Source organism: Urtica dioica, chromosome 4, assembly GCF_054948205.1.
Source record: "Urtica dioica subsp. dioica isolate 48M chromosome 4, U.dioica_male_clone48M_v1_H2, whole genome shotgun sequence".
Taxonomy (NCBI): domain Eukaryota; kingdom Viridiplantae; phylum Streptophyta; class Magnoliopsida; order Rosales; family Urticaceae; genus Urtica; species Urtica dioica.
The window spans coordinates 46,598,880-46,610,701 of record NC_142759.1 but is presented as its reverse complement, the minus strand read 5'-3'; the positions used below and the strand labels follow the sequence as shown (position 1 = coordinate 46,610,701).

The 11,822-nt window shown below is 42.9% G+C and overlaps 1 protein-coding gene across 1 annotated transcript; it reads right to left on the bottom strand.

The window, feature by feature from the left end:
* Positions 1-829: 829 nt before the first annotated feature.
* LOC149401696 (E3 ubiquitin-protein ligase RMA1H1-like) lies at positions 830-1,447 on the bottom strand. The gene has a single exon (XM_089610848.1). The coding sequence runs from the start codon at positions 1,445-1,447 to the stop codon at positions 830-832; it is 618 nt and encodes a 205-aa protein (XP_089466974.1).
* Between the last annotated feature and the right edge of the window lie 10,375 nt (positions 1,448-11,822).

Genomic DNA, 11,822 nt, shown 5'->3' with positions numbered 1-11,822 from the left:
CTGCCATTTTGGCTCGTCGGCTCACTGAGCCAAATCGTCGAGGGATCGTGGTTACCGTTCTAGTTGTTTTGCCATATGATGCTGACTCGACACTGTCGCCTGCTCGAGCGCTAGGTGATAGCATTTCAGTTCATTGGTTTATTTGCCACATGGAGGCACTTGTAGTCATAGGGCGACAGAGGCAAGTTGGAGTCACCATAGCCGAGGGCAACGAGGGAGGAGATCTGGTGGCACCACGTAGATTAGAGCTCGGGGAAACCGTGGAGAAAGAGGATCGTTGGTCTTGAGTCTTTTTATGCGTAGTGGATATTTTATTGGTCGTGCTTTGATCGTTGTACGTGCGGGGTTTTGAAATGGCCGGGATTAGAGAACGGATTTTTGAAACAAAAAAAATAGGTTTTAATGTTTTTATTATGAGGCATAATTGCCCAAAACGGACTATTTCTTTGAAAATAAATTAATAATTGGACTATGATTATAAAGAAAGTGGACTCTTTGATTTAGTTAATTAGCCGATTTTTTCTTTTTGAATCTATCCATTCTCAATAATGTTTACGTAACAACTATTTCCGGTTTTTCTATGGGATTCAAAAGTTATATATCTTTTCTATTAAGCAAAGTTTTCATATATGTGTGTGTGCGTGTGTCTATATACATATATATATTAGCTTTTCTTCATTTAACAAATTAATTTGATGATAATGATCTAGACCGAAAGTCAGATAACAAAACAATCATCGTACGTAATGAATGTTATTATAAAAACTTCCGAGTCATTTATACGTTATACAAATCATATGTACATCATATATCCAGTTATGTAGCGCAGTCAGAAAAAGACGAGACACATAAGAACGCAACAAAAAAGAAACAACGAGAATCTATCAAGCGACCTCTCAGCCCTTCTCTCCGTCCTCCTCATCCCAGGAGTCCGATATCCCGCCTCTGGATAAGTAGGGAACAAGAATACGTTATCCGCGCTCCCAAACATCCCGCTTCTGTGATACGGCGTCGTTTCACTCCCACGATTTGGTGATTGCACACAAAATGATCGATGAAATTCCTTCATGGCGAGATAGTTACAAGCCGACAGGTCAAACTTCGGGGAAGACGGTCTTCGCGGCACGGCGTTGACCGGGCTGGACCTGGTCGGCGTTGACGAGCCCCGGCCGTAAAGTGGGACCAGAAAGTCGCCGGAGATCTCGGCTTCGCAGACCGGGCAATTCTTCTTCTTCTTCTTCTGCCCTATTAATGGAGGTTCTTCTTCACCGCCGTGGTGATTTGATATTTGAGGCTCGTCGTGAAGCCATTGGTAAATGCATGGCCAACAATAGATGTGGCCGCAGAGAGTCACAACCGGCTCGTTGGGGTTTGGCTCTGAGCAAATGTGGCACTCGAAGCGCTTGGTTTGAGAAGGGTTTGTTCTGGTTGAGCTAAGGAACTCCATTATAAGAAATGAAGATGTATATTAGACTAGTTGCTTTTTAGATAACCGATTATATATAGAGGAAACGTGTAAAAGGAAACGAATCTCTATATTCTTAAATTTTTGCAAGGATAACGAATATGACCAATAGAAATGAAGATGTATATTAGCCTAGTTGCTTTATCTATGATGGTCAACTCTATTGTTGGTTTCTCTTACCAATATTTTATTCGTTTTTATTCTTTTATTTTTGAAAAATTCAACCGTTGAATGCTTATTATAATAATTATTATTTTGGAAAATTTGAATCTTATAGCTCAATACATCATCGCAACCTTTAAATTTAAGCATAAATTACAAGAATTACATTTAAGTGTATACATAAGATACTTTTTACATTTAATATAGATTGAAAACCTATGGCACATGGAAGATGTCACTAGACTTTAAACTTAAGGGTGTTAAAAGTGAATTTGTTAAAGAGGTTGATTTCTAAATTTTCAGAATAAATATTTTATTGGGAGCTCTAGTCTTTTCTACCTCTAATAAGAAAAGTGACATGTAAATACTTTGAGTTTAAGTGAATGATTTATTCGTGTTCACTTCGTTTATAAAAATGAAAGAATATATTTTTGACCCTGATAAATAAATTTTTTAAAAACCAATTTTTGCCTAGTTATTTAATATTTAACAGGAAAATTAATATCACAGCTAAAAGGTCAATGTTGTTACGTTGTTTTGTTGGCTTTATTTTTTAGTGCAAGTTGTGTGGAAAGATGTCGGTCGTTTTGTTTTCTCTTCTGGTATGACATCTTTCCTCCTGTGTGCAGACTCTTTTTTTTGGCAAGTTTCCAATTTTGTCAGATTGCTTCGCTGGTGACTTATTGCTGAGTTATTGCCTCGCTGCTGTCCTCATTGCGAGATATTTGCCTCTCTGGTGCCTTCATTGCAAGATATCTCTCGCTGCTGTCTTCATTGCACGATATTCGCCTTGATGGAGTCTTTACTTTGTGATATTCGCTTGAGGCCGGGTAAGGAAACCCAAGATAACTTCCAGGATTGTAAAGCTGCTATAAAAGCCATGCGTTCCCCCTTAGCAGCGTTGACACTTTTGATCAAACACTCAGAGCTCTTAGACGTGCAGGACCGGCGGACTGGGAGGCTGTGTGTTTTGGTTATAAGTGGTGTATTCTCTCAAACACTATTCCACAAAGATTGAGTGTATGTGAGAGTTCGGTTTTGTGTTCTCGTGATTGAAGGTTCACGTACTGCTGAAGACTAAAAGTCATCCGAGCCAGGAGGTTGCTCGAAGGGTGGAATTAAGACGGAGCTCAAATTCAGGGGGAGTCCTTGTCTAGGTGATCACTGGTAGTAATAGTCTCTAGGTTTTATTGATTTGTTGATTGTAATCAGATATAAACCTTGTGTCTACTATTGACTACAAGATAGTGAAAATCCTTTCCACTGGCAGCGTGCCCCCAGATGTAGGTGTGTTTCACCGAACTGGGTAACCATATCGTGTGTACTTTGTTTTCTGCACTGTTTTGTTGGTTATCCATATCTGTGTTCAAGCAAGTTGTCGGACACATTGTCAACACATTGTGTGCGACATCTTGTCTTTGCGACTAATCAGAATTTCAATTGGTATCAGAGCGGGCACCTTGATCTTTAGGTGGTTTCCTGGATTTTTTTTCTGATTGCCTATTATGGATAGCTCCCGAGAGGGAGGTTCTGTCAATCGCCCTCCTGTACTCGATGGAACCAACTATGGATATTGGAAGGCACGCATGACCGCTTTCTTGAAGTCCCTTGATAGCCGAACATGGAAAGCTATGATACACGGGTGGGAATCTCCTATGACGACTGATGACAAAGGAGCCCGTACTGGCACAAAACCCGAAAAGGACTGGACCCCCACTGAAGATGAGGCAGCCCTTGGTAACTCCCGTGCTCTTAATGCTATATTTAACGGAGTCGATAAAGATGTTTTCAGGTTGATAAATACATGCACTACTGCCAAAGAGGCCTGGGAAATCCTCGCTGTTGCCTATGAGGGAATTACAAAGGTCCATGAACAGAAGCTCTAATATCTCACAACCAACTTTGAAGCCCTCACAATGCTCGAGGATGAATCAGTTGCTGAGTTCAACGTTCGCATTCGTGATCTCGCCAATGAATCATATTCTCTCGGGAAACCAATGACAGATGAAGATCTTGTTCGAAAAACCCTGAGAGCCTTGAGCTCTAGGTTCAAAATGAAAATCACGGCCATTGAGGAAGTTCATGACCTAAAGACGTTGAAGTTCGACGAGCTAATGGGATCCCTCATGACTTTTGAGGTCTCCCTTCCTAAGGTGGAAAAGAAACACAGAGGGATGGCCCTCAAAAGCTGTGTTCATGAACAAAGGGAACAGATATATTCAGACTCTGACAATGATATTGACGATACTATAGCTATGCTTGCAAAAAACTACGGCAAGGTCATGAAAAGACTCAACCAGATGAATGGGAAAAATGTCCCTCAAGATGTCAAGGACAATTTCCAACAACGATTCCAGAAGAATACTAATCCTCACAGGAATAGTAAAAGTGGTGAACGATCTGGGAAAGGAAAAGGCATTCAGTGCCACGAATGTGAAGGTTTTGGACATATTCAAAAGGAGTGTCCCAACTTCCTCAAGAAACAGAAAAAGGGATACAACGCTACTCTTTCAGATGAAGAAGATGAAGATAGCGACTTATATCAGATAAGTAACTTTGTAGCCTTTACTGCCTCTGTCCATACTCATGTGTCTACTAATGAATTTGGTGAATGCTCTCAGAAATATGTTCTAGATGAAGAACTATCTGACGATGCTATGAATGAAGCATACAATACCTAGCACACCAAATGGGTTGAGGAATCCCAGATTCTAGACAAACAGAGTGCTCTTATTCTTTCCCTGACTGAAGATAAGGCAAGGCTCTTAGAGACGATTGTGGATCTGAAAAAGGAAGTCAGTCGGCTGAATGGCGAACTCGATCACATGACCAAAACTGTCAGAATGCTGAACTCTGGGACTGACAGTCTTGACAAAATCCTCACCATTGGCAAACCTGCGAAGAACTTGAAGGGGCTTGGATATACCCACGGAGCTTCATCATCCCATACTACGTTCGTTCCCCAAAAGAAGACTAGCCAGATGTCGCGAAACATGCCTCAACCATTTGGTAACAACAATTCTCATGATCTTTCTCGGCATCATCTCTCTGGATCAACTAGGTCTCCTGTCAATAGACCTCGTTGGGTATGCCACTATTGTGGTAGGAAGGGCCATATCCGTCCTTTTTGCTATCGGTTGTATGGGAGACATGTCCGTCAGCAAAGGTCCATTCACAGGAATGTCCCATCTCGTCAACAACCTACTACTCAGCTGGAATGGAGAGTGAAAAATGCCTCCTATCGTGCCAATATTGCCTACACTTCTCTGAGTGCATCCACCGGGAATGACTGGTATTTCGACAGTGGTTGCTCACGCCACATGACTTGTGATCACACTTTCCTGACCAACGTGAAATCTTATTCTAACTGTCATGTTACCTTTGGTGACGGAGTAAAAGCCAAAATTGTGGGTAAAGGTAAATTAAACTATCCTGGTATGTCTTGCTTGACTGAGGCTTTGTTGGTAGAAGGACTTACTGCTAACCTTATCAGTATTAGTCAGCTTTGTGATCTAAATTTGCATGTCAACTTTACTCGTGATAAGTGTGTGGTGATTAATGAGGAACAGGATGAACTTATGCGAGAAAACAGATCTCGTGACAACTGCTATATATGGTCTCCCGTACCAAACAGCAATTGCCTCTTGACCAAAGTTGACGAAACCAAAAGCTTGGTCACCTGAATCTCAGAAGCATGCAGAAAATTGTCTCTGAGAAAGCCATCATCGGTGTCCCAAGCCTGAAGATTGTAGAAGGAAAAATTTGTGGTGAGTCCCAGATTGGGAAACAGGTCAAGAAGTCTCACAAGATGGTGCGACATCTTTCCACACAACTTGCACTAAAAAAATAAAGCCAACAAAACAACGTAACAACAATCTCCCCCTTTGGCTATTTTTTAGGCAAGCACTTCCAGGACCAGTTCTCATACAAGCGTCATGACCAGAGAAGAGAGTCAACATAAATGACCTCATGATGGGACCGATGCAGGTCGAGAGTCTTGGAGGGAAGAGATACGTGTTCGTGTGTGTGGATGACTACTCCAGGTACACTTGGGTTGATTTTATTCGTGAGAAATCTGACACTTTTGCTGTTTTTGAAGCTCTATGTAAGAAGGTTCAGAGAGAAAAAGGAGAGAGCATAGGCAAAGTGATCAGAATCCGGAGTGATCATGGAAGGGAATTTGAGAACATGAGCTTTGCTAAGTTTTGTACTGCAGAAGGGATAGCCCATGAGTTCTCTGCTCCAATCACACCACAACAAAATGGAATTGTTGAAAGGAAAAATCGAACCCTCCAAGAGATGGCTAGAGTGATGATGTTGGCCAAAGATATTCCACCACATTTCTGGGCTGAAGCTCTCAATACTGCCTGCCATATTCACAATAGAGTTACTATTCGTCCAGGTACTTCCAGCACTCATTATGAAATATGGAGGGGGAGAAAGCCGAATGTGAAATACTTTCATGTCTTTGGTTCTGCTTGTTATATACTTGCTGACAGAGATCCTCGGCGTAAATTTGACCCGAAAAGTGATGAAGGTATATTTCTTGGATATTCTAGAAATAGTCGTGCCTACCGTGTTTTTAACAAACGCACTAAGACTATGATGGAATCCATAAATGTGGTGGTAAACGATGATCATGATGTTACTAACAGTACTAATGATGAAGATGAAGTGTTTCCTAGTAACACAGATGTCAGGACAGATGATGAAAACTCTTTGGACGACATCTCTACTGGAAATCCAAATGTCAGGACTGATGCTGATGACAAAGTAAGCGACATTGTTCAAGATGAAGGATCTCCTCCTGAGACTGAACAGAGAATTCCTTCCCGAAGAATTCAGAAAAATCATCCGGCTCATGAGGTGATTGGCGAAATCAGTGAAGGAATAAAGACTCGTCCAAAACCTCATGTTAACTACCGGGAGATGATTGGTAATCTCTGCTTTGTCTCTAAGATTGAACCTAAGAATGTTAATGAGGCTATTGATGATGAATACTGGGTTAATGCTATGCAAGAAGTTTCAGTTTGAAAGAAATGAAGTCTGGGAGCTGGTTCCTAAACCTGACAATGTGAATGTCATTGGAACTAAGTGGATTTTAAGAATAAATCTTATGAACATGGTAATATTACTCGGAACAAAGCTAGACTTGTGGCGCAGGGCTATTCTCAGGTGGAAGGCGTAGATTTTGATGAAACCTTTGCCCCTGTTGCGAGACTTGAAGCCATCAGACTCCTGCTTGGCATCTCTTGTCACCTGCACTTCAAGCTTTACCAGATGGATGTTAAGAGTGCTTTTCTCAATGGGTACCTGAATGAGGAAGTCTATGTAGCACAACCAAAAGGGTTTACAGATCCTAGCTCTCCACAGCATGTCTACAAACTCAGAAAAGCTCTCTACGACCTTAAGCAGGCTCCTCGTGCATGGTATGAGAGACTGACCCAGTTTCTTGTGCAGAATGGCTATACCCGAGGTGGAGTTGACAAGACCTTGTTCATGAAAAAGGAGAATGGCAATCTCATGATAGCTCAGATCTATGTTGACGATATCGTCTTTGGAGGAATGTCAAACAAGATGGTGGATCTTTTTGTTCGACAAATGCAGTCTGAATTTGAGATGAGTATGGTCGGTGAGTTAAACTATTTTCTGGGCTTTCAGATCAAACAAATGAGTGATGGTATCTTCATCTCCCAAAGTAAGTATGCCAAAAACCTGGTGAAGAAGTTTGGCTTGGAAAAATCTTCTCACAAGCGAACCCCTGCCGCTACTCACATCAGACTCACTAAGGATGAGCATGGAGATTCTGTTGATCAAAGCCTCTGCATGAGTATTATTGGCAACCTTCTTTACCTCACTGCCAGCCGACCAGACATAGCCTACTCGGTAGGTGTATGTGCGCGCTATCAAGCCAATCCCAAAGCTAGTCATCTGGCTCAAGATAAGCGAATCATAAGGTACATCTCAGGAACTGCTGATTTTGGTTTACTCTATACCTATGATACTTCCTCTACGATTGTGAGATACTGTGATGCTGACTGGGCAGGTAGCACGGTTGATAGAAAAAGTACTTCTGGTGGATGTTTCTATCTTGGAAAAAATCTCATCTCTTGGTTCAGCAAGAAGCAGAACTGTGTTTCCTAGTCCACAGCTGAGGCCGAATACATCGCCGCTGGGAGTAGTTGCACTCAGCTCCTCTGGATGAAGCAGATGCTTGCTGAGTATGATGTTGGTCAAGATGTCATGACATTATTCTGCGACAACATTAGCGCCATCAACATCTCTAAGAATCCAGTTCAACACAGTAAGACCAAGCACATTGAGATCAGACATCATTTCATTCGAGATCTGGTAGAAGAAAAGAAGATCAAACTCGAATACATTCACACCGAGAAACAGCTTGCAGATATTTTCACCAAGGCTTTGGATGCTAACCGGTTTGAAAATCTCAGATCCTCTCTTGGTTTATGCGTTATTGATCAATAGCAATTACTGATTATCGGAGGGATTTTTGGTCTTATTTTCTGTTCTAATCCTTCGCTGATTCTTGTTGTGAAATTTCTCTCATGGGCCCATGTATATGGTTGGCCCATTCGACTGGTTTGCCGGGCTAAAATGCCAATTATTGTCTCTCTGGGCCTAAGACCGATCAAGGCCCACCTTAACTTTAAGTCACGACGTCGTTTTACTCCCTGCCATGCTCTCATTCATGCAGACGGTTACATTCTCGAGAAAGAAGGGGAAGTTACTTCTTGTTTGAACTTTGAAATTTCCCGTTTTTCTTCGGTATTCTTAAGCTCTGTTTCCCATATTTGCTCGCTTACCCTCTTTGACAGTTACCTGTGTGGCAGTTTCCTTAAAATTCTTTTCAAAATGGTTGGCACAAGAAGCGGGATCAGTACCACCACTCCCTCTGAAAAGGTGAAAGCCACAATGAAGAAGAAAAATGTCGCGACAAGAAAGCTAGGCGCTGAAAGCAACATGCATGGAGTTAGGGTTCGAGGTCTTCGACCCAGTGTACGCGCCGATGGTCAGGCCGGAGGTGCGATCGCTGGGTCATCGGTTCCTCCTGAGAATCCATCTCTCTCCGCCGCTAGAAGCACAATCCTCAAGAAAGCTGCTCTTTCCATCATTGACATCACAGGAGAAGCAAGTTCCAGCAGTTCGTCTGAGGAAGAAAGAAAAGGTGACGATGCTCCAGAAGAGGAAACCATCACCGGTGGATCCCCCATCGAAAGCCCTCACAAGGTTGTGCTAGGTAAACCTGTTGCCTCTGTCTCTCCTATTGTCAATCCTAGGGATAGGGATTCGCTGCCCCATACTCAAGAGCCTACTCCTGAGGATGCCATTGGAGGCATGTTGGGCTTGAGTAAAGAAGTCGCGAAAGATGTGCCTACATCTTCTCAGGGGCAAGAAAGAACGACTGACCCTGTCCAGGTTGTTGGAGAGGATATCCTTGCTTCTCTGAAAGAGAAGGTTCAGAAAGATGACGACGTGTGCCTAGCCACTCTTCTGTCAGAGAAGAGAAAGAAGAAAAGAAAGCTGGTGGAAGAGGCTGCTCCCACTACCATCCCTGCTAAAAAGAAGATGAAGAAACCGGTGAAGATGGGCTTGAACAAGAAGAAGCTGAAGGGAAAGTCTATTGAAGAGACGATCCCAGATGTCCTGAAGGATTTGGAAGAGGAAGAGGATGTTGCCCGTCTTGAGGCCGTGCTTCTCATCTCCAGGAAATCTGTCGGAGGCCAAAAGCTTCCCAAGGATGTCCCCGCCGCTCCTCTGGATAATGTCTCCTTCCATGAGGAAGATCGTGTCAGAAAATGGAGGTATGTCTATCACAGATCTATTTTTCCGGAAAAGGAACTGTCTAAAAAGGCCCTGAAGATTGATGTGATCATGGAACTTTTGTCCGATGCTCAACTTGGGAAAACTGTCTCTGGGATCGGGCCTTATTATCCTAGACTGGTGAAAGAGTACATTGTGAATTTGTCCTCTGAGATTGACCAGCCTCATCACCCTGAGTTTGGGAAGGTCTTTGTTCGTGGACATTGCTTTGATATATCGTCCACTGCCATCAACGAGTTTCTGGGAAGAGGAAAAATTGTCACTGCTGATCGGCTTCCATCCTTGGATGAGGTTGCCAAAGAGCTCACTAACGATGAGAAGAAGACTTGGCCCACCAAGGGTTCTCTGCCTTCCTCAGATCTCTCGGCGAAGTATTCTGTTCTGTACAGAATTGGGATTGCGAATTGGGCCCCTTCCTCTCACGGCTCAAGCATCAACTCCGGCCTGGCATGCATCATTTATCAGATTGGTACTCGGGCGTCCTTCGACTTTGGGGAGTTTGTTTTCAGCCACCTGGCAAAGCATGCTAAGTCCTATGCAGTGAAGCTTCCTATTGGCTTCCCTTCTCTCCTGTCAGGCATGTTGGTAGCTCAGAAGAGGGATCTGCTCAGGGCTGACGACATTGCAGGTAAACCTCCCAGTGAACTCTCCTTCAGTCCTAAGTTGTTTAAACGGAAACATGCCAGGGATCTTGTCATGCCATTTGTCGCAACATCTGTCTCATTTGGTGGTACCATCAAAGTGGCTCCCCTGTCAGAAAGTGCCAAGAGCGATATTCTCAAGGGTTTGATGGAAGAAGTTGCTGCTCTTAAGGAAGTCATTGCTATCTCTACTCGAAGAAAGATTGCTTGTGAGCGTCTTATCTCTGTCATAACTCTCTCCTCTACCACGGATGGTGCTTCCACCTCTCAACCAAGTCCCTCTGCGTGTCCTGATGAAGAAGAGACAAAGGATGGTGTCAGTAGCGATTCTCAGGGTTCTCATGCCAACAATGTCTCTGATCCCTCTGGTTGATGTTTATTTGTTCTGGTCTGTAACATCTAACATCTTTTTAGACATCGTTTTCGTTTCTCGCTACTTTTCTTTGTGCTTCAGACTGATGTTGTCTCTCTGGATGGTTTGTAAGACAGCTTTCTCGTATTTTTTTTTTTATGAATGTTATGCTGTTATTCTAGTTCTCATTCCTTTACAAGCTGTTGTTTCCTCCCTCTGTGTTGGTCGATCCTTGCCTTTGGTATTATTTTGAGGCAATCAGGGGGAGAGGCGTCATGAGGTCATTTATGTTGACTCTCTTCTCTGGTCATGACGCTTGTATGAGAACTGGTCCTGGAAGTGCTTGCCTAAAAAATAGCCAAAGGGAGAGATTGTTGTTACGTTGTTTTGTTGGCTTTATTTTTTAGTGCAAGTTGTGTGGAAAGATGTCGGTCGTTTTGTTTTCTCTTCTGGTATGACATCTTTCCTCCTGTGTGCAGACTCTTTTTTTGGCAAGTTTTCAGTTTTGTCAGATTGCTTTGCTGGTGACTTATTGCTGAGTTATTGCCTCGCTGCTGTCCTCATTGCGATATATCTGCCTCGCTGGTGCCTTCATTGCAAGATATCTCTCGCTGCTGTCTTCATTGCACGATATTCGCCTTGATGGAGTCTTTACTTTGTGATATTCGCTTGAGGCCGGGTAAGGAAACCCGAGATAACTTCCAGGATTGTAAAGCTGCTATAAAAGCCATGCGTTCTCCCTTAGCAGCGTTGACACTTTTGATCAAACACTCAGAGCTCTTAGACGTGCAAGACCGGCGGACTGGGAGGCTGTGTGTTTTGGTTATAAGTGGTGTATTCTCTCAAACACTATTCCACAAAGATTGAGTGTATGTGAGAGTTGGGTTTTGTGTTCTCGTGATTGAAGGTTCACGTACTGCTGAAGACTAAAGGTCATCCGAGCCAGGAGGTTGCTCGAAGGGTGGAATTGAGACGGAGCTCAAATTCAGGGGGAGTCCCTGTCTAGGTGATCACTGGTAGTAATAGTCTCTAGGTTTTATTGATTTGTTGATTGTAATCAGATATAAACCTTGTGTGTACTATTGACTACAAGATAGTGAAAATCCTTTCCACTGGCAGCGTGCCCCCAGATGTAGGTGTGTTTCACCGAACTGGGTAACCATATCGTGTGTACTTTGTTTTCTGCACTGTTTTGTTGGTTATCCATATCTGTGTTCAAGCAAGTTGTCGGACACATTGTCAACACATTGTGTGCGACATCTTGTCTTTGCGACTAATCAGAATTTCAGTCAACGTAGTCTAAAACTAATAAATCATGAAATATCATAGAAAACGAACAAATATTAAATCTAATAATCAA

Bases quoted from the DNA above. Each gene is read 5' to 3' on its own strand.
- LOC149401696 (XM_089610848.1), bottom strand. From the start codon at position 1,447: ATGGAGTTCCTTAGCTCAACCAGAACAAACCCTTCTCAAACCAAGCGC.